This window comes from Cydia amplana, chromosome 4 (assembly GCF_948474715.1).
Source record: "Cydia amplana chromosome 4, ilCydAmpl1.1, whole genome shotgun sequence".
In the NCBI taxonomy this organism is placed as follows: domain Eukaryota; kingdom Metazoa; phylum Arthropoda; class Insecta; order Lepidoptera; family Tortricidae; genus Cydia; species Cydia amplana.
This window is the reverse complement of record NC_086072.1, coordinates 1,790,249-1,818,037: the sequence shown is the minus strand read 5'-3', so window position 1 is coordinate 1,818,037 and position 27,789 is coordinate 1,790,249. Positions and strand designations below refer to the sequence as shown.

The window sequence follows — 27,789 nt, the reverse complement described above, 5'->3', positions numbered from 1 at the left end:
TATTAACAGTTTAAGTGTACGAAATATAATTGTATGATTGATTATTGCTTTTTTTTTACAAGGAGGATCCCAACATTAACTAACAATTTTCTTATCACAGACACAGCATAAATAATAGTACTAGGTACAGAAGATTCACTCTCTAACAAAACACAATTATTATTACGACAGATATGACCGCTCCGCTAGGTGGCGAAAGCGCGAGCAGGCGTCCTTTCCGAAGCAGTGCCGGCAACTACTATGGCTAGACACCAAAATTGGTGTGGGCCGCATGTACTTGTAGGTACTTACTTGTAGCGTCGCGACGAAATCGTGGAGCCATGGCTGCTCGAGACCACTTTAGGGTTTTCTACGTTAAATCCTAAGAAGTAAAAATAGTTCTAACGGCTGGCGCTGGCATTAATGTGCGACATCGACATTCCTAACATTACGTGTGTGTGACACTCAGTGCCACTTCGCTCCCTTAACCAGCCCTCAACTGACTTTGCACCTTACCAATACACTCCGGTTTAGGGAATAAAAAAAAACACAAATTATTATAAATACAACCTAATTTATTCATTATCCCACTGACAGTTAAGAAATGCATCGAATTACTGTATTTAGAGCAACCTACAAGTTAGAAAATATTTATAATTAATTTCACAATCTCATACTTAGAAAAACGGCCACATCAAAATGGAATGATAACTTTTATTTAAAGCATGTAAAATAATGTAAATATCACTGAAGTTGGAAGGCATAAACTACCTATACCTGTAGACTGTAGTTAGTGTATTTCTGACACTGTGTGTAGAATTTACACACCTAAGATGGTCTAAATAAGTTTACTTGCCATAGCAAGCTTTATTATTAAACAAAATACTTCTTAGCTTGTGATAATTTCTGTCTATGTAACTGCTTATGTAAATAACACGAGAAAGAAATACTGGTTACATTAGGTGTCCAATTAGAAATTAGATAGGAATATATTTAAATCAGGACAAAAGATTTTAGTTTGCTATGAAATGCCCAATGACAGATGAAGAGTGTAAACCTATGAATCGTTTTTACAAGAAGTTTTATAGAAAAACAGATGGAGACTTGTGCCTATCAATTTCAATACATTACTATAAATTATTTATAAACTATTTAAAACTAGATTGACACGTCCTTTCATGACAACGAGGTGTTTATTACTTTTTACAAAATCCGCCATTTTTTATCAAGTCATAAAACTAACGTTACGCGTAATGTTGCCAGCATAGAAAATAACAATTCTACGGGAATTCAAAGTACAAAGTAAACTTTGTACCATCAGCCGTAAAAGTGCAAGGCGGCTTTATCAACAAATTAATTCATAATTTATCCATGCAATTTTGCAGCTCACTGTATCATGCAACACTAAATTATTAATCGGTCACACTTGCACTATTTTTATAACTGGCAACACTTGAAACGATACATTATAATTCGATTAAAAAATGACGAATCTGTGTACTTTGAAAGTGTTACCAGTGTATACACGGCCTACAGATTATATATATTTTCCCACTTAGATTGAGACACTCGCGCACTAGTGGTCGCTACTTTCAATAGTTTCAATCCATCCTATCCTAACTTTTAAAAGCATTATGAACGTCATCGTCTGTTTCACTCTAAATTACACCCTATTGAGTGGAAGAGACACGCTTCAAAATAGAAAAGTAGGCCGAAGCTTTCAAACGTACATCCACCTCATTCTTCCAGTGCAGTGCGACAGAGACAAGTAGCGACCAGCGGCACAAAATAGATACAGTACAGAAGTCAATCACATGTATGTACTTCACTTTTCATACCTACGCTCGGCGGTCGCTCTAGGGTTGTCAACTATGATTTATGCACAAAAAACTATCGTAGTAACGTGATAGTGGCATTCGTATCTAGTAGTGGCCGGGGCGGGGTGCATAGGTACCTACCTACCTAACTGTTCTGTTTAACGTTAAAACGAACCATCGAAATACAAGCAGATACTTACTTACCTCTCTGAAACCACTGGTAGCTTAAAAAACGACAATTCATCGTTTTATGTTGAATTCATACAACCGTCCACTGAACAGTGGACACTAATAACTTTTTTTGTTTTTCCATTATTGCACAAAAAAGTTCACAGACGCGTGTCTCAAGCGGATGGCACTCGCGCTCGCACTGGTCCCAACCGGTCCGAGATATCGTGTCCGTGAGCAGTGTCTATGTGTGCGTTGCTCGAGCGCACTTTGTATGTAGTAGTGATGGGTAGGACATCAATTTAAAATGAGTTTGTATGAGTACCTCATTCTCTAAAATGAGGTGTTACAATGTCTTACTTCAAATGAGGTGAGGTACTAGCATATTTTCAGCGTCGACTATTCCATTCATTCCAACGGCGACAAAAATATTTAATGTATATACATATTTATGTATTCATCACTTCCTTTATAAATAAATAAATAGTAACATATATTTAATTGGAGTGCAATTCTGGAGGTTAAGAATAGAACTTTTAGGAGAAAGATAATTTTAGAATCAAGTAAAATGAATAGAGGAGTGAAGTAAGACATTTTTGCGGTACGAAGTACTGCGACAAATTAACAAAATGAGTGGTACAAAAGAGGTGCCTCACGAGTGAGCGACTCAACACTAGTATGTAGGTTGATTTCTGTACTGTATCTATTTTGTGCCAGCGGTGCCTTCAGATCTGTTTGCTAGGATTACAGCTCGTCCCTCTTCTCGGTGCCCTTTCTGTCGAAGCCCTTGAGCTCGCTGGAGGCCTGCTCCGCGATGTACTTGATAAAGTCGTCCAGGGCACGCCCACCCTGGAAAAAAAAATTGTAATAAGCTGTAAGGGTAGAAAAATTAAAGGCATAAGTCTAAGTCAGCGGTCGGCAACCCGCGGCCCGCGGGCCGCATGCGGCCCACCCTGGAAAAAAAAATATTGTAATAAGCTGTAAGGGTAGAAAAATTAAAGGCATAAATCTAAGTCAGCGGTCGGCAACCCGCGGCCCGTGAACCTGTCACTTGCGGTCCGCGAGCCTCCCTGGCTATTTTGTATGTAGGTAATATTGACAAACGACAATGTCTGATAAAGTTATAAATTTTTAATTTTAATTTTAATTTTATTTTAATGTAATTTAGCTGTAACTATGGATTTTATGGTCCGAAATAAATGAATTTTATTTTTATTTTATTTATTTATAAATATTAACAAAGTGCGGCCCGCGTCAACTTTGTTAACTACTATGTGGCCCTTGGCTGCTAAAAGATTGCCGACCGCTGGTCTAAGTCATCACTGAATGCTCTGAATCAACAAATAATCAAAACCTGCTCACGTAGAGAGAATCAGTAGAGAAATACGCCCTATCATCATGGTCGTGATTTTATCACCTGTCATGTTGTGTCACTTTCGCACTTACATACTTGTTAGAACGTGACAGGCATGGTAACGAATGATAAAGAGTCGGCTATCTTAGCCCTTCAGCCCTAGTAGCACGGTCGCATTTTTATCATTTGTCACCATGCCTGTCACGTTCTAACAAGTATGTAAGTGTGAAAGTGACGGGCATAGTGATAGTCGATAAAAATGGAACCGTGCTGAGCCCGCTGTAGAGGATAACATCCGGACATACGTAAGCACTTTTGCCCAAGCATAAAAAGCTTCGCGATTTCTTGATCAAACTATAGATGAATATTTCTTGTCGTTGTAGGTAAATGACTACTCACATTATATCTGATGGGTTTCTTGCCATCGGCTGGCTTCCAGTAGATGGTGGGGAATCCTGACACGTCGTACAGAGACTTGGGCCAGTCGTTGGCCGTCGCGTCGATCTTGACAATGTCGACCTCTTCACCCTTTAGCTGTAATGAGAAAATGTGTTATTTATTATACAGGCTGCTTCCTGTAACAGGAGCAATAAATTAAACCAAAGGCTGTACTCCTCAAACTGACCAACATTTGTTCAGCAACTTTTAAAAATTATGAATCCTTTAGACTTCCACATTTTCATACAAAATAAATATTGCCTTCAATGTACGCTGACATCAGTGTGTTTGACGTTGCTTGTCACGCTTTAAACATAACAAAATTTGCAATACATTGCGTCTTAGAATAAACTTTAAAGTGTAATAAAAATCAAAACATGAGTTATTTTGAAAAGTTGCTGAACAAATGTTGGTCAGTTTGAGGAGTACAACCTACGGTTTAATTTATTGCTCCTGGTACAGGAAGCACCCTGTATAGCATGTGCTGTAGGTGAAATAAAATGTCTCACACACACACACACACGCACACACTGGAGTAAGTTTCTGGGAATGACTAAACCAAGGCGCGTAGAACTCGATGAGCGCGTCATGTCCGCTGTTCGTGACTAAACTCTTGAAGTTCTTGTTGACGGCACAGAATAAATAATAGTACTAAGTACAGAAGGCTCACTCTCTAACAAAACGCGTCTATTACGATCAGCACAGATGGCACATGACAGGATCAGAACGGATGTACTTTTAGCTACCTGTAGCAAAGCGACGAAATCGCGGAGTGAGCCACGCCTGTTGACGCGACCTAGACTAGCTCTGTCTCTTACACACAACATACCTTCTCTTCCAGCTCCTCCCACACCGGGGTAAGCTTCTGGCAATGACCACACCAAGGCGCATAGAACTCGACGAGCGCGTCACGGCCGCTGTCCGTGACTAGACTCTTGAAGTTCTTACCGACGGCAACCTAGACTAGCTCCGTCTCTTACACACAACATACCTTCTCTCCCAGCTCCTCCCACACCGGGGTAAGCTTCTGGCAATGACCACACCAAGGCGCGTAGAACTCGACGAGCGCGTCACGGCCGCTGTCCGTGACTAGACTCTTGAAGTTCTTACCGACGGCAACCTAGACTAGCTCCGTCTCTTACACACAACATACCTTCTCTCCCAGCTCCTCCCACACCGGGGTAAGCTTCTGGCAATGACCACACCAAGGCGCGTAGAACTCGACGAGCGCGTCACGGCCGCTGTCCGTGACTAGACTCTTGAAGTTCTTGCCGACGGCGACCTAGACTAGCTCCGTCTCTTACACACAACATACCTTCTCTCCCAGCTCCTCCCACACCGGGGTAAGCTTCTGGCAATGACCACACCAAGGCGCGTAGAACTCGACGAGCGCGTCACGGCCGCTGTCCGTGACTAGACTCTTGAAGTTCCGACGGCGACCTAGACTAGCTGTCTCTTGCACACAACATACCTTCTCTCCCAGCTCCTCCCACACCGGGGTAAGCTTCTGGCAATGACCACACCAAGGCGCGTAGAACTCGACGAGCGCGTCACGGCCGCTGTCCGTGACTAGACTCTTGAAGTTCCGACGGCGACCTAGACTAGCTGTCTCTTGCACACAACATACCTTCTCTCCCAGCTCCTCCCACACCGGGGTAAGTTTCTGGCAATGACCACACCAAGGCGCGTAGAACTCGACGAGCGCGTCACGGCCGCTGTCCGTGACTAGACTCTTGAAGTTCTTGCCGACGGCGACCTAGACTAGCTGTCTCTTACACAACATACCTTCTCTCCCAGCTCCTCCCACACCGGGGTAAGTTTCTGGCAATGACCACACCAAGGCGCGTAGAACTCGACGAGCGCGTCACGGCCGCTGTCCGTGACTAGACTCTTGAAGTTCCGACGGCGACCTAGACTAGCTGTCTCTTGCACACAACATACCTTCTCTCCCAGCTCTTCCCACACTGGTGTAAGCTTCTGGCAATGACCACACCAAGGCGCGTAGAACTCGACGAGCGCGTCACGGCCGCTGTCCGTGACTAGACTCTTGAAGTTCTTGCCGACGGCGACCTTGACGGGGCCGTCGTTGTGCTCAGGGACGGCCTCGGACTTGATGAAGGGCTCCAGTTTGCCGGCGAGCAGGTCCTTGGTGAATTGAAGGAGGTTCTCGATGCTGGAAATTTAAATTTAATAATAATCATCATTTTCCTCGCGTTGTCCCGGCATTTTTGCCACGGCTCATGGGAGCCTGGGGTCCGCTTGGCAACTAATCCCAGTTATTGGCGTAGGCACTAGTTTTTACGAAAGCGACTGCCATCTGACCTTCCAACCCAGAGGGTAAACTAGGCCCGTATTGGGATTAGTCCGGTTTCCTCACGATGTTTTCCTTCACCGAAAAGCGACTGGTAAATATCAAATGATATTTCGTACATAAGTTCCGAAAAACTCATTGGTACGAGCCGGGGTTCGAACCCGCGACCTCCGGATTGCAAGTCGCACGCTCTTACCGCTAGGCCACCAGCGCTTTTTTTTATTTATTTAATAATAATAAATAATAATAATAAATATTATAGGACTTTCTTACACAAATGGAGTAAGTCCCACAGTAAGCTCAAGAAGGCTTGTGTTGTGGGTACTCAGACAACGATATATATAATATACAAATACTTAAATACATAGAAAACAACCATGACTCAGGAACAGATATCTGTGCTCATCACACAAATAAATGCCCTTACTGGGATTCGAACCCAGGACCGCGGCTTCACAGGCAGGGTCACTACCCACTAGGCCAGACCGGTCGTCAAAGTTTAAGTTAAGTTTATTTAAGTTAGAAAGTTTTCAAATAAAGTAAGTTCAAATAGGTGCAGCATTTCCAGTGCTATTCATACATTTTAGGAGTAAATATGTACCGTTTTCAGGCAAAACGGTATTGGTTGTTAATAAGAGTAATTTGCATATTTATGAGTAACGCCCTGACGCCTTATTGTGAAGTTACCTTATGCTTAAAACTTGCACATATAACTATTAAACCCCATTGTTTAAGTAACAATGAAAATTTTGAAGAAAATTATAACTATAGGTAACAACAGGCGGACTTATCACTAAAAAGCCATCTCTTCCAGACCTGTTCAAGGTATCTCTTTAAAATTACCATTTAAGGATGTAAACTTGGGTTTCATTTTAGATTCTAATTAATTGAATTGGTTAATTTTAGGCCAAGGACACTCTATATAATGCACAAGTTGACATTCAAGTATTTCTCCTACATAGTAAGTTTGTCGCAGGTAATTAAAATGAAGTGGAGCATTCCGAAAACGCATCGATAAGCAATAATCAGAACAGAACGTAAATGCACATGCACAATGCACTCGTAAACTATAAAAAAAGCATTTTTCGATTTATGACGTCCATGGCTAGTTTATAAAAATGTTAACTACCTTTTTACACCAAGGTATTGATGTTAAAGCTATAGGTTAGATATACTAAAGGTGATCTTTCGTATATCTTGAACCGCTCGAATCCCAGAAAAGCGGTCAACACCACGCCAACTGCCAACGCCAAATCCCTATAAGTTCCATACTTGACGTAGCAATTGGCATGAAAACTTAACGTGGTCCGACTCGTAAGTCCCCACACAGAATCCCATGCGAATTGAATGAAAATCAAAGACTTCGTCGTGTGATAAAATTAATGTAAATATTAATATTATCACGACAGTTTGATGATGCATATGTAGACCCGACCGGCCGGTAACAGGCGGTTTTGGTGTAAGGCCTGAGTGGACGCTCGAAGCGGAGCGTTCGGCGGGGCGTGCAGCGTGGCGTCGGGCTCACAAGTGATGTGAGCAGCGTGCACTAAGGCCGCTCCTATACGTGCGCATTTGTTTAACATGCACGCCGCACGCCCTGCCCCGCTGCACGCCCATCTCGAGCGTCCACTCAGGCCTTATACTTATGCATCGCTTTTCACGTTAATTCAGCCCCATTCAGTACAGAATAAATAATAGTATATTATGGCTCTTCTGAGGTGAACTTTTCGCTTCGAACCATAATCTTTCAAACAAAGGCCATTGTCTCTATTATCGCAAACCCGCCAGCTCGAGCGTTAGCACGTGCCAGTACAACATTCATATTGAAAAACAACCGGTATCGTCATAGTATTAAGGTTCAAATTTAATGTCACTGATATTCCAGATATTACGTTTTGGTAGTGTAGGACCATAGACCGCCCCGAAGCGATACGGCACTCATATTATTTTGATACTTAGTGTGGTGTTAAAAATGAAACGTGGTTATCTAATACCTTTAAACGAGCAATTCTTGTTTATTTATTTATTTATTTATATAGGCCATAGGGCTAGACACCAAAATTGGTGTGGGGTACTTGTAGCGACCCGATGAAATCGCGGAGTGAGTCACGCCTGGCTGCAGTTGACTGTCCCGGCGGCATTGCCACACTTTTCTCCTCTTATTATCCTGTTAAGACATTTCCTAGACCAATATTTACCTGAACTCAGCGGACATGATGTACTTGTTGCCATCAGCGTCTCTGCCAGCTACGACAGGCTTGTCTCCCTTGGCAAAATCGATCCCGTACTCGTTCAGCTCATGGGTAAACTCGTCTTTGCTGCTGACGGCGAAAGTCACTTCGGGGAGCTCTTTGGCGACCTAATGAAAAAAATCCAATTTTAAAACCTAATGAGCGTTTCCCAAACAACATTGAAAACCTGATTCTTACAAATCTGGACTTTCTTGGTGTTATCACACTCAGAATCGTCAGCATTCTCCATCCTACCATTAAAAAAGATGTCCCGAAATGTCCATCCCAGTACGTCACGATTTTAGTGTGAATTTTTTTAATTGTATGTGCGCGATGTAGATATTTTTATGACACATTTTTAGCTACAGGACTGAATATTGCTATGGCCGATAGAGGAGGCATACATATTTAGGTACAAAATGGAATTTTCTTGGGGGCAGCTGCCTGCCCCCCCCCCCTCCCGCTCAATGAAAGCAAACAGCTGCTAACTTAGTCATAATATTTGAGACTTTTGAGTGCTAGAATGGTATACGTTCGCTAGGGTTTTATCGACTGAATTCCAGTTTTTTTCTTGCATCTCACCTTGAGCACACGGTTCCTCCAGTAGTTGGTTCCCTTGGGGTTCTTGATGTAGTACGCCGTAGTACGCGACCACCAGGGGGTTGAAGTCGGGGGTTCTTTTGTAACTTTAGGCCTTTACCTTGAGCAAGTTGAGCACACGGTTCCTCCAGTAGTTGGTTCCCTTGGGGTTCTTGATGTAGTACGCCGTAGTACGCAACCACCAGAGGGTTGAAGTCGGGGGTTCTTTTGTAACTTTAGGCCTTTACCTTGAGCACACGGTTCCTCCAGTAGTTGGTTCCCTTGGGGTTCTTGATGTAGTACGCCGTAGTACGCAACCACCAGAGGGTTGAAGTCGGGGGTCCTTTTGTAACTTTAGGCCTTTACCTTGAGCACACGGTTCCTCCAGTAGTTGGTGCCCTTGGGGTTCTTGACGTAGTCCACATCGTAGTACGCGACCACCAGGGGGTTGGAGAAATCGGCGATGTTGTCCTTTTGCCGCACGCCGACCAGGCCGTGGCTGTAAACGATCACACATTTATCTTAACCCGTAGACATACGTTGTAAATTATGATGATAGCCTGATAGAGTATGTCAAGTATGTATGTGCGGAGAGAAGAATCATATAATGTATTGGTTCCCAACTTCTTTCGACATTTCTTTCCGCACAGACTCTAGAGAAAAAACTGTGCAATTTGCTAATTGTCTATAGTTTTGAGATTTTTGTCTTAAGCTATTTACTAGTGATGTACCGACTATGGTTTTGGCCGATAGCCGACTAATCGGCACTCGGATGGCCGATTAGTCGGCTAGTCGGCCAAGTTCATGATCGTTACTTCCCGATAAAGATTACATTCGTATGGCAACTGTAGTAGCTTTATTCAAGTTCGGATGCATTAGAAAAACATTTTTTTTTGCTCCTTGCGTCGTCGCGCTTTCAATATCAACTGAAAGATGTTCCGTGCTACTGCGACGATACACCTACATAATTACTTAGGTATACTTGAATTTAATATGAACTCAAGCACATTTTGTACCTTAAATACGTATTAGAGTAGAATGGACATGTAACATTTGATTAATATTGGCTTTTTATTTTATTCATGTCCTGCTTTCGGCCTTTTTTGCCGACTAGTCGCCGACTAATCGCCGACTACAAATGTGGCCGGATAGTCGGCTTTCCTGACTAGTCGGCGACTAGTCGGTACATCCCTACTATTTACACATTAACACCGCGTCCAAATTGACCAACCGAACTTGTATATCTGTCTCTGGGATGAGATATGCAAGTTTAATAAATATTATATTAGTCACCTAATATATAAATTTGTTTCATAACTCAATGTGTTAAATAAACATTACATGTATGTATAAAACTACTTATAATAAAATTATGTAGATTTAAAATGTCAACGTACAAAATTATTAAATATCTTCACTTAAGTTTAATTAAGTGAAGGTATTTAATAATTTTGTACGTTGACGTTTTAAGTCTACTTACATAGAATTTAATTTAGTCACAGTTTTGACGGGGCATAAAATCATGTAGGTACCGCGCTTGTTAAAGCGTGTAACAGCGTATCAAGAATGTTTATCGACTAAAAGTCACGATTTTATACGCTAAGTTAGTCACCGTGGTTTACTAATTAAAAAGATTACACATTTATCATAATGGGCAATCCATCGACTTCCAAGATTTTAAAATCTTACTTCAAGCAGGGGGGTGTCACTCCGCAGTTTAGGTACATTTGGCCGGCGCGCCCATCGGACAGGCGTATGGCAGTGGGCTGCCGCTCGGCGTGCACGATAGTCGTGTCACGCGGCGCTCGCGCAAAATTGAAAATACACAATGGCTTCGAAACTTACTTCCGTGAGAATCAGACATACTATCTCCGGATAAAAAATGTATGTTTACATAATCAACGTTTGTAATTCCTACATATTTATCTTAAAAATAATAAATCAGTGGGTATAGGTATAAAAACTTGTCAAGTGATAACCCCGTGCCGACACTCACAGCTCGGTCATAAAACTGCGGCGCGCAAAGGAGATTCACGGTTCGTGCGCGGTTAATAAGTTTCAATTTTGCTTGCAGGCGGCGATATATTAGGTGTAATTTTATACCTAAATCTGACTTTTGTGAAGGAATGAATTTTCTGTACGGTAGTACTATTAGTTATTCTGTGCTTCAAGACGGTTTAAATATTTCATAAATCGTCAGGTGTCAAGCAAAAGTCACTAATTACTATAAAAAATTTAAACAAAAATCAACCTTATTTTCGTACTAATATGGTTCACTATGGCTATGAACTTGTGGTGGTACTTAGTGACTTTTGCTTGTCACCTGACGAAATATTCTATGAAATCGCGTCGTTTTTGTGAAATAGAGGTTTCTCGTGCAGGGGCCCGTTTCTCAAAAGCTTGTAACTTGTAATACAAGCGGATGTCACTTTTTGACAGCTTTTGTTAGAAAGGGACTTCCACTTGTATTACAAGTTACAAGCTTTTGAGAAACGGGCCCAGATCGTGCATTGTGTCATTTGTGTCATAATCGCCATAAATTATTATTTACATCTAAATACTAATTGACGTGCGACTGCTGTCTCCCGCGGCGCGAGTTATCCCGCGTGTAATCATGTGCTAGCCGTGCAGGAGCCGATTTTTGAATTTCGATCGCTCGATTTCGGGACTCGAAAATCGGTGGAAAACGGTGAAATGCTGATTTTTGAAATACGAGCGGTAGAAATTGGGAATCTATTGGTATTGACCACTCGTTTTCCATTCTATTAGTAGAATTTAATGCCTAGTAGTGGAGATATTACTGAAAGAAATACACGAAATCGAGCGGTCGAATTTCAAAAATCGGCCCCCAGGTGACATGGTAAAAAATAACAAATTATGCCTGCCTGATTTACACAAATTTTATTCGTAAAATAATTAGTTATGCCTGTCATATTTTCAAACACAAATGAATGAATGTTAACTCGGTTATCACTACGCACAGTATAAAACAAAGTCGCTTCCCGCTGTCTGTCTGTCCCTATGTATGCTTAGATCTTTAAAACTACGCAGCGGATTTTGATGCGGTTTTTTTTTAAATAGATAGAGCGATTCAAGAGGAAGGTTTATGTATCATTTGTTAACCCGTGCGAAATTCCATGAATAGAATTAATGCATTTTAGCATAAATACCTAATTCAATGCAATGAGTGGATAACTGTAATATATTCTATTCAAGCTTGAACAAATGTATCCATAAACAGTTCTGTTGAGCAGCTTGCACAATATAAACGTGTTTACGTATTAAATACGTATAAAACGACATTATCAAATTATTTATGTAGCTAATAGACGTCAGTAACTTTAAAATGGACTAAAATGTATCGTTATTACATTGCAAGTGTTAATTTTCAGCCCATTTCCAATGTTATCGACGATCAGATGTACTTTAGTCACGAGATGTTGTTCTCCAGTCAGTACAGTCAGCAGCAGAAGTTGCTAAGCGGGCGAGGTATTCAAAATTACCTTGACACGCTCTTATTATCTTAACAATAAAGTCGCGTCAAGATAATTTTGAACACCTCACCCGCTTAGCAACTATGGCTGCTGACTGTACATACAATGCCAAAGTATCATTTTGTACTTGTACTACCAGCACTACTGTTGCGAGTCTATCCGTTATATAAGGCTGTGCAAGTGTGAACGAGATAGCACGAGTCCGATGATTTAGTACTTACTACCTGGGGTAGACAACATGCCAATCGCTAACGCTCCGTAGCGAACGAAATGCAACTGTCACTGTCACACTAATAGACACAAAGCGACTCTATTGCAACGCAAGCGATTGTCACCTTGGCTAGGCCGCCTGACTCGCCGCTTACCGTTCGGCCACGACATTATGCGACTGGCGGCGGCGGCAGCGACAACCATAGGTGGAAAAGAAAGGTCCGATCGCTGTCTCGGTCCAACCTATGGTTATCGCTGCCGCCGTGTCGCAAGTCGCTCAATGTCGTGACTGAGCCGGTAGTTTTGCGGCAAGCAAAGTAGGTAGGTAATAGGTATGCATAGAAGGTAGGATCCTATAAGTGGTATACGCGTGCCTCCGTGAGGGACAAAACATAGGCAATGCGACACTATGATTGGTCGAATTTATTTGTTGCCGACCATAATCCATACTAATTTATGGTGGGGAATAAAAAAAATTTGAGACTGTGACAAGGACAAACAATAATAGCGCTTTCGCTGCTACTCCCACTGAAAGATACATAAGACTATCCCGTTCGGTCATTTCCCCCCACCCCTCATGCCGGATCCAGTTAAAATACTAGATTCATGTAGTACGTGATTTTTTTACTTACAAGTTGTCCTTGATGAAGGCCTTGAGAGAAGAGGTATCATCGCCGGAGTAGACCACGGACGAGTCCTCAAACTTGTTCTGCAGGCGCTTGGGACGGTACAGGACCACGTTGTCTCTGTGGACAAGAGATAAAGTGTAAAAACATATCTGTGCAATGTATAGGGATAGAAAAAATAGAAATAGGTAAATATGTGACGTCCCACGGGTAAAGGTACCTTATGGCCGTTGGCGCTTACGCTATTATTAACGCCGCTCCGCCGCCGCGCGCTATTATTATTGCGGCGACGTAAGCGCCAAGTGCCATAAGGTACCTTTTGCCGTGGAACGTCACATATAAACTTGATTATTTCTGAAAGTATACTTCTGAGAGATTTGTGGCCTTAAAAAAACTGGTCAAGTGCGAGTCGGACTCGTACATTAAGTCCGACTCACGTTTGACTCCACATTTCTAATAGGTTTTCCTGTCATCTATAGGTAAAGAACAATTTTGTGTATTTTTTTCAAAATTTTAGACCCAGTTGTTTCGGAGATAAAGTAGGGGTAATGGTCAGACAGACAGACAGACGCACGAGTGATCCTATAAGGGTTGCGTTTTTTCCTTTTGAGGTACGGAACTCTAAAAATAATCAGGAGACTTAAATCTACATTATACTGAAATTTCGTGAGGATTGACTGAAACCAATTTTTCTAAGTTTGCTGCGGGGTCCTTTAGTTTAGAGGAACGCAAAAAACAAGGTTTAATTAGGTATGTACTTGAATTACAGCACCTAAAGTAATTTCAAAATTAGTAACTAAACTTTTTTTTTGCGTTCCTCTAAATTTGTTCATGATATTTAGCCACTTTTTCTACCACTATCTATTTGATGCGACTGTACATTGACTTCCACTTTTACTTATTGGTAATAGAGTTAAAGGATGCATGCAATATCGAATATAATGTAGTTTTAATCAGCCAAATCCGTGTTACAATCATAACATTGCCACATACCGCTTTAAGTTTCTCTTTAAATTGATTCATAAACTCAGTTAATTCGTTGTTACTAATAACCGTGTAAAAAGTTGTTTTACAAGGAGGTAAAGTTGACAAAGCAATCGAAAGATTCTAAATGTAGAATCTTGAACGTTGCGAGGGTTTCAAGGCACGAGGGTTAAACAAACATTTTTCACCATACCAAACTACTAACTGAAATCCGAAACAAAACAATCCGAAAACATTACAAATCCGAATCCCTAGTGTAAATTTGATTCCATAGCGTGACGTGCGTTTGTGTTATGCACGTGTTATGTCTATTATTGTAAGGGATTTTGAACAGGGTGTCAAGCGGGACGTTTTGGAAACTCAAAATCCCTGGAACAAAATGACACTTAAGGCCAAGCCACACCGGATGCGTGTGCGTGACGTGCACGTACACGTACGCGTCCCGCTGCGTTGTAGAATACGAAAACACATAAGAGAGGACACACCGCTTGCGTGACGTGTGCGTGACGTGCGCGTACGCGTGACTTGCACGCAACGCAGCTCCGACGAGACAAACCGGCTGCGTACTGCGTGCACGCGTCCACGCAGCAGAGCGGCAACGTCGCTTCGTTGCGTGCAGTGATGACGTTGTGTTTAACTGCGATCCCTATGAGAGGGCGAACCGAGCAGGTTCGGACACGCACAGCTCGGTGCTGCATAGGTGCTGTGCGTGTACACGCGCAGCTCGCTTGTATTTATTTACAACTCGGTCGGTGCGCGTGCTGGTTTTTAATATGGATTCAGTGATAAAAGAAAAACTAATTAAAATCTTTCGTCAATACGAATGTATATTTACAACATAGCACAAAGATTACAAAAAAATACGTCTTATATAAATAATTTGGCCTGTGGGAACAAATCGATGTTAGGTATTAACCAGGCATGTTATATGTGTAATAATTGCAATGGCGGCATTAGGTGAGCTGCTTCCATTTGCAACGGGAGTCACATGATGTAGGTACTGTCGCAGGAGTATTTTATTTTACTGCACGCATGACTGAGCTGCAGCGTGCACCTGCGTGGCGTGTGCAGCACACTGCGTGGCGTGCGCTGCCTGCAGACGCAGCCGGTGTGGCTCGGCCTTTAACGCAAACGCGTACGTCACGTCACACTATTGAATGAAATTTACACTAGACTAGGAATACAGGTACTAATGAACGCTATTAAAATGAATGTTGTTTAAATGTGACTTACTATACTTCACACCTTTAGACTACAAGTGAGAGAAGAATTGAAAAACAACTTGAGAAAAACAAAAGAAAAATGTAAACATAATGAAGAAATACTCACTGAATAAATAAATATATATGATAATTATTTTACCTAAGTACCATACATATAATGATACGTATACTGTGGGCTTTAAGGACACGTCAGTTTAAACAATAAATTATTGGTTCAACTATTCAGAACAATAAAATAAAAATATGCAGTTTATTTATCTTATCAATCCAGTTATTTTAAAGTCTATGGTCATTAAAATACAAAAATACGAAATTGATTAGATAACAGTTAATATGAGACATTCATATTTGTATTTAAAATTGAATAAATTTGTTATTATATTAGTAATTTTTTTAATGATAAAGTCAGACTGTAACACCGGTGCAAACATACATACAGCTAAGTAAATAATAATGGTAAACGAGTAAAAAGTCCTTGTCTACTCTATAAGTCACCTTTGAGTTTGAGAAAATAAGACCTATTAAAACTTTCACCTAATGACATTGATATAGAAATATACATGGTGGCTCTTTCAGTATGGACACAGAATAAGTAATAGTAGTACCGTACAGAAAATAAACTTTCTAGAAGTTTGACAGTGATTCAGTTCAGGGACGAATCATGATGTCCCTCTCTTATGTATGGTAGAATCCTTTTCGGCTATTTAGGGTTGTCAAAATTCAAGTAATTATCTTATCTGTAGTCGTGCACGCAAAGGGACGTCAAGTTGTGCCAACTCAAATAGTTGCTCGGAGCAATGCTGAGCCGAATGGAACCAAGAATACCCGAACGCTCTCGTTTCCTGCCCCTGGTATGGAGCAAACATACTCTTATGAGAGAGGCGCGGATTTGGTCCCCATATACAGCATGCTTTTGTTATCACTGACCAAACTCTGAGGGGTGCATATGTAGTCATACCATAGAGAAATATAGTAAGACAAGAGTGCTCACTCCATACATCAGTTAGACTATTAATTTCAGTGTTTACATCTAGCATCGAGTAGCGGAACTATCAGTACTGCTACTTGACAATAGATGTAGCACCGACCGGAAAGTCTTATGCTGTTGAGATAAGACTTTCCGGTCGGAGCTACATCTATTGTCAAGTAGCAGTACTGATAGTTCCGCTACTCGATGCTAGATGCTAATAGTCTTTTTGGTAGTAAAACTGATGTATGGAGTGAGCAATCTATGTATTTTTTTCTCTATGGTCATACTGAACAACTTTTAATATGGGGCCAACCCCAAAAAAAAAACTGCCATCTCATTTCGGTGAATCAGAGTCAATGTTTTCTATAGAGCTGTCGATTTATTTTTCGCGATTTCGGGGTTGGTCTCATAGTAAAAGTTGTTCAGTATGACCTACATACTCACCCCTCAGTATTTGGTCAGTGACAACAAAAACATCCTGTATGTCCACCTTCTATTTACAGAGTCGTAAGATATTTTTGACGCGTTGGTCTATTCTACCTATATACCCTACTAAAGAGTAATAAAATATTCTAGCAAAATAAATAAGGTCCGGAAGAATGCGTAATGAATTATAATATCCCCATTAGGCCGATCCACTTACTTTGGAACTTTCCATTTTTCTAAGATATCTGGAGCTAGCTTCACTTATAAATTTCGTACTTAAGAGACTGCTGTCTTCGATCAATTATTTATATTTTTTTATATCAAGGCAAGTCTTGGCAAGTGTACGACAGATACCTAAAAGATAAGGAAAATCAAAATATACTATTTTTCAAACTACATTTGAAATTACAGAATTATTTGCAAGAATACCGTCCATACACTTACCAAGGCAATAATCAGTAGTAAAAATTTTCTAGAGGTGCCACATAAAATTTTGAATTTAAAATGTTCTGTTCGTCTTAGTTTAATCGACAACTCGGGATTCATAAGTGTAATATCGATAATAACGTGGGCTGAAATCATAATTTATATAGACAGTAAAAAAAAAACTATGAAGTGTCTTATGAAATTAATATGTAATGGAAGGGGAAAAATGATGCCATCTATTGTGACACAACCACTTCATCAGAAACGTCATAGAAGGGAAAATAAATGGAGACAGGGGAAGAACAAGAAAAAGTTTTATGAGCCAAGTAAAGGAGCATGTAGGGGCCGCTACCGCGCCTGTTGCCTCTCTGTCGCACTTGTACATTCGTACGTAAGTGTGACAGCGGCAACACGTCAAACGTGGTTCACGGTAGGCCCTCTGGCTTTGGATCAACCAGCGTGGACAACTTCATCAAGCTGCCGACAAGAGCTCAGCTCTTATGAGCAGTTAGCTGCAGAGATAGTTATCCCCCCCTGCAAATAAATTTATATGCCCCCCTGCATAGAAATTTATTTGCAGGGGGGGATAACTATCTCAGTTATCTATCTAGAGCAGCAGTCAGCAACCTTTTAGCAGCCAAGGGCCACATAGTAACTTCGATTCGTGACCCTTAAAAAAATCGTTTATTAAAAGAAAAAAGATAAAATGACATAACTGGCTCAGTGGTCCCACACTAGGCTAGGCCTGTGTCGTGGTGACCGCTAAAAGCCTTGGCTGCTTAAAGGTTGCCGACCGCTGATCAGGAGGATAAGTCACAGATAAACTAAGCTCCATTATTTAAAAAAAAATACTCACTTGTAACCAGCCTTGTCCAAGACCTCCTTATTGCTGGAGTGCGCAAACGTGACTTCCTCCCTCATCTTATCAGCAGTCTTCAGGAACTCTCCCTTCAAGTCGCTCTCCTTCTCGAAGAAACCGATGACAGTGACCTCGTCCTTCTTGAGGAAGTTCTCGTAGTCAGCCACGGTGAGGAGCTCCTTGGAGCTGGGGCCGACTTGGGCGCGCATGTATTTGACAATGCCATCTGGTGAAGGAAGTTTGATTAGTTGGGGAACGGGCAAAGTGATTGTGGGACACAGAATTTTGCTTAGAGACAGATTTCCGCTAGTCTTTTTGAAGCACAAAATCGATGTCATTAAAAACTATTTTTTTGAAGTTAAATATCTGGACTCCACTAATTTAAATATGTATATGTGGTACCCATGATTTAATACTCCGTGTTAAAAAGAGTTGTTCACCTCTGGGTTAGTAAATCATTTTATGACAGTTGGGTATTTAAATAATTTAGTTCAGGGGTTCCCACTGTGCGCCGCGGCGCTCTAGACAGTAGAGGGGGCCGTGAGGCAAGGCAAAATAGCCTAGCTAGGTTAGGGTGCCTCTGTTGAAATTTTAAACTCGCAAGTTCCCATTGGGAGTATTTAGTTGATAGCTCCAGTATATTTGACACATCATTCAAAAAGGAAACCTATTAACCTGCCCAATAAATTAAATGTTTACAATTTAAGGGAAAAAGATAAAACTATTAAGTAGGTATTTGAATAGATTTAAATAAATATACCTATCATTAGTTTTGGTTAATATATAATTAATTTTAAACTCTATCTGTATCTATTGATACATTTATTCCACTAAATCCATTCTATTTATTAGAATAATTAGTTAGAGGGTAGACTTAAAAAAATCTTAACATATCTCCTGTTGACACAAGATAATTTCTGCTAACCGTGTAAGATAACTAATAATATTGAACATGAAAAATAGGATCAATGCACTTTGATTATCAGGATATCTGATCAATTGTAACAAAAACTGGTTCTAAAGGGCCAGAGGAAGTGTGGTGTTGGCAACTTACTTGATTCCCTAGGCCCATTGTAGTCCTGAGACATTTCTCCTTTACGGAAGATCTTCAGGGTCGGGTATCCGGAGACGGAGAACTGCTCGCAGGTAGCCTTGCCGCCCTCCGTGCAGTCTACCTTCACCAGCGTCACCTGAGGGTCGTCGCCCTTCAGCAAGCCGGCCGCCATCGCGTACTCCGGCTTAAGTCTTTTACAATGCCCGCACCTAATATAAACATCAATCAACATCGTAAAAATCGATTTACACACTACACATTCAAATTAATCACCATTCAGTGTCAATGACTTACCATGGAGCGTAAAACATGACCAGCGCCGTATCATGTTGAGATAGTACAGATGAAAAGTCCGAATCTGTAAGATCTAGCACGTCCTCTTCGGCCGCCCTACACAAATATATTACACCTAAGAATAACACGATTTTAAGTGATCCCATCATTTTTGTGCCGGCACTTTACTAAGAACCGTGCGCTATAGCTCGCCACCGAACAGAAGCTGAAGAATAGAAAGGGACTAGGACCGGAAAAATACACGTATGATGCTGCAGAATGACACAAGCCGGCACAGCGTTGGCTGTTTCTGATTGGTCCATTGTCGATGCGTTCACGTTTTAATTTAATGCAATAATTTTGATTCGCTCTTACAAAAGTAAATTATACTTTAATTATTATTTTGGAGATTTTAATTCGTTTTAAATATATTTTTAATAAATAGATAAAATGTCGATATAATTTAACAACGTTCACATTCTATCGATACTTGAATGTTCGACAAGTCGCTACCCTAGCAAGCAACTCGGCTTTGGCTTCTGTCAATCGGAAAATGGCAGCGACGAGTGTTGTCGTTCTCGACCGTGGAAATAATACAACTTGTACCGTAAATCTTTTCGGTAAGTGATCTTTTCTGTTATGTGCATTATTAACGTTTATTGCGGTTAGTTTGATTTTTACGTTAACTCAATTATTTTCTCATGTTTTATTCATATTTAGAAGAGCCGCATAACCTGTGCTTTTATTATTATTTATTTTGGTAGTGACGCGCGGAAGTTTTAAAATTGTGTTTGTAATTTGTCTCTCATAATTTCGTGATTCGATAAAGTTTTTTATAATTGTCGAGTGCGCAAGGAGCGTGGTCCGCTTCAGCTTGTTGGTAACGAGTTTTTTTCATAGTGAATAGAATAAGTCGTCTGCGGCGGGCTGACCTTGGCTATTGGATTGTAGGAAGTAAAACTCTAGTTAGGTACTTACTTTTAAATTGTAGTTTGGTATTTGATGTACTCACAAAAAATATTCATAAGTAATATTCGTAGTCAGTATTTGTATGAGAAACTAATTGAGAAGTAGTTTTGTATGAGAGCTTAATGATGTAATGGTATTATTGCAAATTATAATTTAGTTAATTATAGCCACATGAAATGTTAGTGTTACTATGTTGAAGTTGAGTGTGACTGCCTTGTGCTGGCCTCTTTGAAGTTATTCCAATGCATCAACATGCAGTGAATAAAAAACTAAGCAGGAAAAGATATAACTTTAGATATAGCTATAGTTTATGTTCTGTGCAACAATTTGTAGAAATACTTTTGCTTTGAGCACTCTAAGGATGGTAAGATACAAGTTTTTATTTTACTTTAATATTACTGATTGAGACCTGAGACCTTAATATGTCTTATCAGTACAGCAACCTCTGACCGATACTGAATCTTAATTTATTGACATAGGTAATAACAGAATTATGGAAACATTGACATTGCTGGCTCAATAACATATATTATAAAACTTAGTGACAGATACAATTATCGGGTTACATAAAACTTTAATGTGAATAACTACCACTTCAAACCTCAGCTGCATTAAGTACATTTTTAGTGTTCCGTACAAAACTTTGCTCACGGAACACTTATGGGAACACTTTGGTCTTGCAATTGGGTTAAATGCGGTTTTTTATTTTTACAAAATACCTACTAAAAGTGAATGACAACTTTAAACAAGAATAATGCCAAGTTTTTTCTGTATGCATTTGTAAAACATAATTATTAATTAAAGAATGTTGTGGAACGTTAAAGGAAATGTTTTTTAGGGTTTTATAGCCAAAGCATTACATAATGGAACAAGTTTTATCATTATCATGTCCATATAGGTATATACATCACTACATTACTGTCTGTATGCTTAGATCTTTAAAACTACGCAACGGATTTTGATGCGGTTTTTTTTAAATAGATAGAGTGATTCAAGAGGTAGGTTTATGTATAATTTGTTAACCCGTGCGAAGCCGGGGCGGGTCGCTAGTATATACAGTGAAACCTGGTTAAGTGGGACCTGGATAAGTGAGAAACCTCTATAGCTGGGACTCATGGTGCGGCCCCGACACTTTAGCACTGAATTACCTCTGTTAGTGAGAAAAAACGAACCTCTATAACTGGGATTAGTTGTTGTGATTTTAAAGTCACATTTACCTCTATAATTGAGACAGAGAGTGTATTTTACCTCTTTTACTGAGACTATATTTATAAGATCACATTTTCCTAATTGTTTTTTTAGAATTTAATAGGAATTGACCTCTGTATCTGAGATAACGTCAATCTATGACCTCTCTAACTTGGACTTTATTGATCAATTTCCGTATTCTTACTAAATCTTAGTCTATCCACAAATTCCGCATTTCCTTAATTGTGTCTAAGCGACTTCAAGTTTCATTTAGGTACTTTATGTAGTTAAAACTCTGCATTGCGTCTACGGACTGTCCGTATCAATTTTAATTGAAAAATATATCCTTTGGAGAATCATTCAAAATAAATTGAAAGAAATATTTAAACAGACTTAAAAATTATTTAGGGACAAGGATTATTTTACCTTATTTATTTTTAAAGATAATTACAAAATACCTTATTAACCACCTCTATAACTGAAATATATCCTCTATTCTCACCTCTATTGGTGGGACCCTCTGTAAATGAGACAGAAATTTATTTGTACCTGGCTAACTGAGAGCCTGGGTAAGTGGAATACCTCTTTAAGTGAGACAAATCTGCTCGTCCCTTGAGATCTCACTTATCCAGGTTTCACTGTAATATTTTAATGTACATTTTGTTGCAGGAGCTACGGTTGTATCATGGAGGGTGAACAATCAAGAACAGTTATTTGTAAGGTAAGTCTAGATTATATAAATAAATTTATATATATATATAAATTGAGCCTATATACGTCCCACTGCTGGGCACAGGCCTCCTCTCATGCGCGAGAGGGCTCGGGCTATAGTCCCCACGCTAGCCCAATGCGGATTGGGGACTTAAGTCTAGATTATAATATTTAAATTTGTTTATAGCGCAAATCTTTCTTTATTGAATGTGTAGTTTTTTTTTGTGTGAGCAAAAAAGAGAAGACACATTGTTTTACGTCAAAATACTTAGTGATCCACTTTTATTGAAATTCTAAACTCATCTTTCCCATTATCCTGAAGTGTTAACGAAGCATTTATTTTTCTTTATACAAAACATTATTAACCAAGACTTATAGTATGTACAACTTATTCTATAGAAACTTAAAAAAATAATTAATAAAAAACTAAATGTTACTACATGTGTAAAATATAATAATTAATCTTTTTGACGCCAACGACGGATATATCCGCACGTAGCTCGTAGGTCCAACACCGAAGACGGATTAATCCGTCACAGGTCAGAGACCACAGAGCAGAGCAACATAGGCCTACGTGCATATGCATAAAGTTCAACTTCAGTTTTAACACTTAGTGGACGTGGCGTCTGAGTGCCTGCTTTGGTGTTTGACACGGCGTCGAAAAGGTTAAAAAGAAAAGAAAAAAGAATTGCCACTTTGCCCTATCCGTCACAAAACTGACCATCCTGATGCCAGGATCGCACGTACCGAGTAGAGTGGCGAGACAGTAAAACGAAGTATGGAATTTTTACTCGGCCGAGTAACAATTTCATACTTCGTTTTACTTAGTGTCCGACCGAAACATGTTTTTTTGCCGAAACCGAAACCGAAAACGAAGGTTCGGCTTTGGCTCTAGTTTAGGCCGAAACCGAAACCGAAACTTTAGTAGACCGGTTAAAATCGTTGAGAAAATGTCATAAAACCGCTAATAAGACTTGGTCCGACCGTCCAGTGGCGCCCTCGTTATGGGAATTGTGTTTTCTAACAAACCAATTCATTTCTGTATAAGTACATAAATCAATTACCTACATTACATTAATATTGTTGTCCTACTCGTTCCTCAACTTTTGCTCGTTATCACATAATTAAGTTTCAGTTATTCATAGTACGAAGTACCATTTTGTAAGTTTCGGCCTGGCCGAAAGGTTCGGCCGTTTTTGGCCGAAACCGATACTAGGGCCGAACCATGATTTTTTGGCCGAAAGTGGCCGAAACCGAAACCAAATCTTCGGTCGGACACTAAAAAACGTCTCGCCACTCTATTCGGTACGTGCGATCCTGGCATCAGGATGTTATTATGGAAGCCATTCGTGTGCGCCTGCACACATGCCTGACACACTGCAATGACGATTGATGAATCATTTGTATACCTATATCATGACTTAACCTAGGTAGTTTTTTTTCGTAGTGTGTTTATCAAAGAACATTAGTTGTCTGATTTGATTATCTCAAGCTTGATTCACCTTATTCGTTATCACTTTGAGATAATCACTGGCAAATGCCGGCCTAGGTGCTTGACTGCACTTATAATAATCACTACATAGTATAAAACAAAGTCGCTTCCCGCTGTCTGTCTGTCCCTATGTACCTATGCTTAAATCTTTAAAACTATACGCAACGGATTTTGATGCGGTTTTTTTAAATAGATAGAGTGATTCAAGAGGAAGGTTTATGTATAATGTGTTAACCCGTGCGTAGCCGGGGCGGGTCGCTACTTAATAATATGTATAGGTAACTCCATGCTTACAAATAAGTAAACATTGCCCTAAGCGCGCCTCAAGGGTCTGTCTTAGTCACATGTCATGAAATATCAATCCCGCATGCAAATTTCCGGAATCTTTGACACTGCGTAGATTTGCAATTAAAATGGCGGTAATTGCCGTTGGCGGTCGCATGTTAATTCTATGTAGGAAGTTCTTGCATATGGTAATCTTAGAGGCTTGAAGATGGCGGTAAAGATATATAGGAAACTGGGCGATAATCATTTAAATTTTTAACAAGTAGAAACGTTTGCGAATGATGCTATTAATTAAGCTTAGAATACATTTACAAGTGGAGTAAGTATTTAAAATAAATTATTTTACTCCATGCATGAAATAAAGCTCCAGAAGATTAATAGAGAAACGTAGACAGCAGTTATTTTTAAACGCAATTTCTATTTTAAAACCCGTATAAAACTATAAAGAGTTTATTGGATTGTGACGTCACATACTAGTATTTCATATAAATTCAATTACTTAGCAAAATCGTTTTGACAGTTTGAAAAAAGAAACTGATTTGACTAGTAGTCAAATACCCTATTGACCCTTGTAAATAAAGCTGTCTATCAGTTAAACGGTAGGTCTTTGATTCATATACCTATATAGTAAATAAATAAGGATAAATATATAAGTTATTCTTATGTTATGCATGTTATGTTACTCCGACTATAACTTAAATTTAATATCAGCATTTAAATCTTATTCACTCGTCCGTTCATTCCTTACCTTTTTTGCATTGACTCTGCAGACAGTTTCGGTGAACGATTACACACACATCTATGTATTTACACGTGTGTCTAATCATTCACCACCTCACGTCTAGGTATTTTTCGTTCAAATCCTTTGGAAATGATTACCCAGTGTTTCTTATAGCCTGCTACCGTGTTCGTTATCCTAAAACTCAGTGAACGAACGAATGGGGATTCTGAGACCATTCAACGGGCGCAATGGAGTGTGACCGGCGGAGGTCGCCGCCTGACGCCTGACGGATTGCATTCTTGCGTCGCATTCTTTTTAGGGTTCCGTACCCAAAGGGTAAAAACGGGACCCTATTACTAAGACTCCGCTGTCCGTCGGACCGTCCGACCGTCCGTCCGTCCGTCCGTCCGTCCGTCTGTCACCAGGCTGTATCTCACGAACCGTGATAGCTAGACAGTTGAAATTTTCACAGATGATGTATTTCTGTTGCCGCTATAACAACAAATACTAAAAACAGAATAAAATAAAGATTTAAGTGGGGCTCCCATACAACAAACGTGATTTTTGGCCGAAGTTAAGCAACGTCGGGCGAGGTCAGTACTTGGATGGGTGACCGTTTTTTTGCTTGTTTTTTTTTGCTTTTGTTTTGCTCTATTTTTTGTTGATGGTGCGGAACCCTCCGTGCGCGAGTCCGACTCGCACTTGGCCGGTTTTTTTGACAGTGTCTAGGCAAGTGGGCACGCCCTAACTGTTAGGCTGATCCTTTTTATGCTTGTCTATGTCAGATAGTACTCCTCGTTCTTAATTCTTACCCCGCTACACACTTGGCCTTTTTACGATTGCGTTAAAGAACGAGATGCAACGAATATTTGGACAAATCACAAATGAAGCACAAACTCGTGTAGTCTGGTAAAAATTCAAGCAAAAAATTAATGTGCCCCTCTTTGCTCTTTAGTTGCAATCTATGAAAATGCCATATCAAGCTTTGGGTATACTGTAAAAAACCAGAGTCGATTGCTCAAAAGTGTAAACTTTTTACTGATAATATGTACGAAAGTGATCTCATTGTCCCGTCTTGTCTAAAAGATGAGGGTTGCAAGTTTGGGAATTAAAACGAGCTCAACCCCACAAAAACGGGCACGCGTCTCATATCCTATATAATTTCCCCAAGTTTTTGTGTCAAATGCGCCACTTGACCCTTCCTATTATTTTCTTAGTTTTGGCACAACCCTGTTGTGCCTTTGTCAACGCTAATGTGTTGGCAACCCTGGGTTCATATTCATATTCCCATGCTTATTGAGAGAATAGTTTTAAACCGGTTCAAATATGATCTTAAATTTAAACAACTAAGGTCATCTTCAGTCTAGAATTCTAGATGTCCCACTGCTGCGCACAGCCCTTCACATTGTACAATAGGGTTTGGGTTATTAGTCCCCAGAGGGAGTTCTCCCGGTACTGTTTTCTATACAATTATAGTACCGGAACCGGGAATTCCTGGTACTCGCCATACAAACTCAGTACCGGGAGCACTCCCCACTGTCCTTCCACAGAAACGGCTCTTCACATTTTGTTATAAGTATGGTTTTTTCACAGATGTATGTTGTGCATGTTTTTCTTCATAGTAGAATAGAAGTAACGTATTGAGAAACTTTTCGGTATCTCAGCTATAAATGAGAACAGCAAAGCCATTTCGTGACTACTAATGTGCCTGTTGTTAGTTTGCTTTTCCTACTTTTTACCTGATTTTCGTTTGCCTGTTGCACGCATGCTTGCCATTGCCACGAATAAATGGTATCTATTTCTGCTGCCATCTTATTCTGTGGTTACAACTTCCCTTACCAACCGTCCGTAACGCATCATCCCAGTATAATCGAGAGCAAAGAAATACTTCAACATTTTTGAAATTGCTGCCAATTTTGCAATATTGGTTACAAATGTTACAATACTTACAATTCAGCGGGATGGCGCGTTGTGGACCAGAGTAAGGACTCTTGTCCACAACGCGCCATCCCGCTATACGACAACAGCAAAGTGAGCAAGGCATAACTTGTACCTTAACATTTTTCTAACTGCAACTTAACACTATTACTTATCCTGTGGACAATCCTTACACTGGTCCGCACCGCATCCCACTATAAATGGGAACACTGTAGCGAAGCTCCCGGGCTTGTTTTTGTGCGGCTGGGCCCGCCCCCCTGCCGATGACTAATGGTCTCCCCGCTAATGCCCTGATAATTTTATGCTCCCGATGACCAGGAGTGTAAGAGCGTCAATGGGTGTTGTTTAACTTTAAGGGTTTAGGTTTAAATACGAGTAAATCCTAGTCGGCAAACTGCATGATGAATCAACTTAAACTCGTTCATTTACCAATTTTTCGTAATTAGTAGGTACCTACTCTATATCTATCTACTTCCATATATCCAAAACTAATCTTGACTACACGCATATCATATCACAGACACAGTCACACCCTTCTCAGTACATTAGAAACCGTGTAACATTTGGTCAGTCCCTCTAATATTTCACCACAGCTGTCAGACGCGTGTAATAAGCGATGGGTGTCACTCGGAGAAAAAATCAACATGTGCGCTCGATCAGAGCACGTGGGTTTTAGTCGTGCTTTAGTCGGTGCGATTAGTCGTTGAATTAAGTACCTAAACATGTGAGGATTATCAATTTATCACAATGCACCTACAATACATAGAGATAGAAAGAACATAGCCGCCAGCCAATCTCATTTTAAAACGACATGCTGGCATGAACATTCAAGTTGATGAGAAGAAATTGCGAGCGAGTTGAGAATTTGATTCTGATTCTATTCATTATTTAACCCCTCTACATTTTAGAATTATTCCGTTCTTCCCCACATTGTCTTAGGGCTCATTTAGACGGCGCGCGAACTCGTATACGATTTTAGTTACATTGCGGACCATTGAGGTTTCATCAATTCAGCCGACCGATCAAATGGCACAATGTAATGAAAGTTAGTTATTTAGTTCTC

The 27,789-nt window shown here is 40.2% G+C and overlaps 2 protein-coding genes across 2 annotated transcripts in view; one reads left to right on the top strand and one right to left on the bottom strand.

Moving 5' to 3' along the window:
- Positions 1 to 1,653: 1,653 nt before the first annotated feature.
- Positions 1,654 to 19,703, bottom strand: LOC134663112 (protein disulfide-isomerase A3). The gene is made up of 10 exons (XM_063519446.1): positions 19,444 to 19,703; positions 19,150 to 19,358; positions 18,093 to 18,321; positions 13,214 to 13,327; positions 9,244 to 9,376; positions 8,266 to 8,426; positions 5,698 to 5,929; positions 3,718 to 3,852; positions 2,685 to 2,813; positions 1,654 to 1,761 (listed from the first exon to the last, which is right to left on the bottom strand). The coding sequence occupies exons 1-9, from the start codon at positions 19,590 to 19,592 to the stop codon at positions 2,709 to 2,711; spliced, it is 1,467 nt and encodes a 488-aa protein (XP_063375516.1). The 5' UTR covers positions 19,593 to 19,703; the 3' UTR covers positions 1,654 to 1,761; positions 2,685 to 2,708.
- Positions 19,704 to 19,943: 240 nt separating this feature from the next.
- Positions 19,944 to 27,789, top strand: part of LOC134647483 (uncharacterized) — a 41,385-nt gene continuing 33,539 nt past the window's right edge. The window contains exons 1-2 of the mRNA XM_063501835.1: positions 19,944 to 20,042; positions 22,249 to 22,300. Coding sequence (XP_063357905.1) covers positions 19,976 to 20,042; positions 22,249 to 22,300 — 119 coding nt within the window. The 5' untranslated portion in view covers positions 19,944 to 19,975. The remainder of the gene's footprint in view (positions 20,043 to 22,248; positions 22,301 to 27,789) is intronic.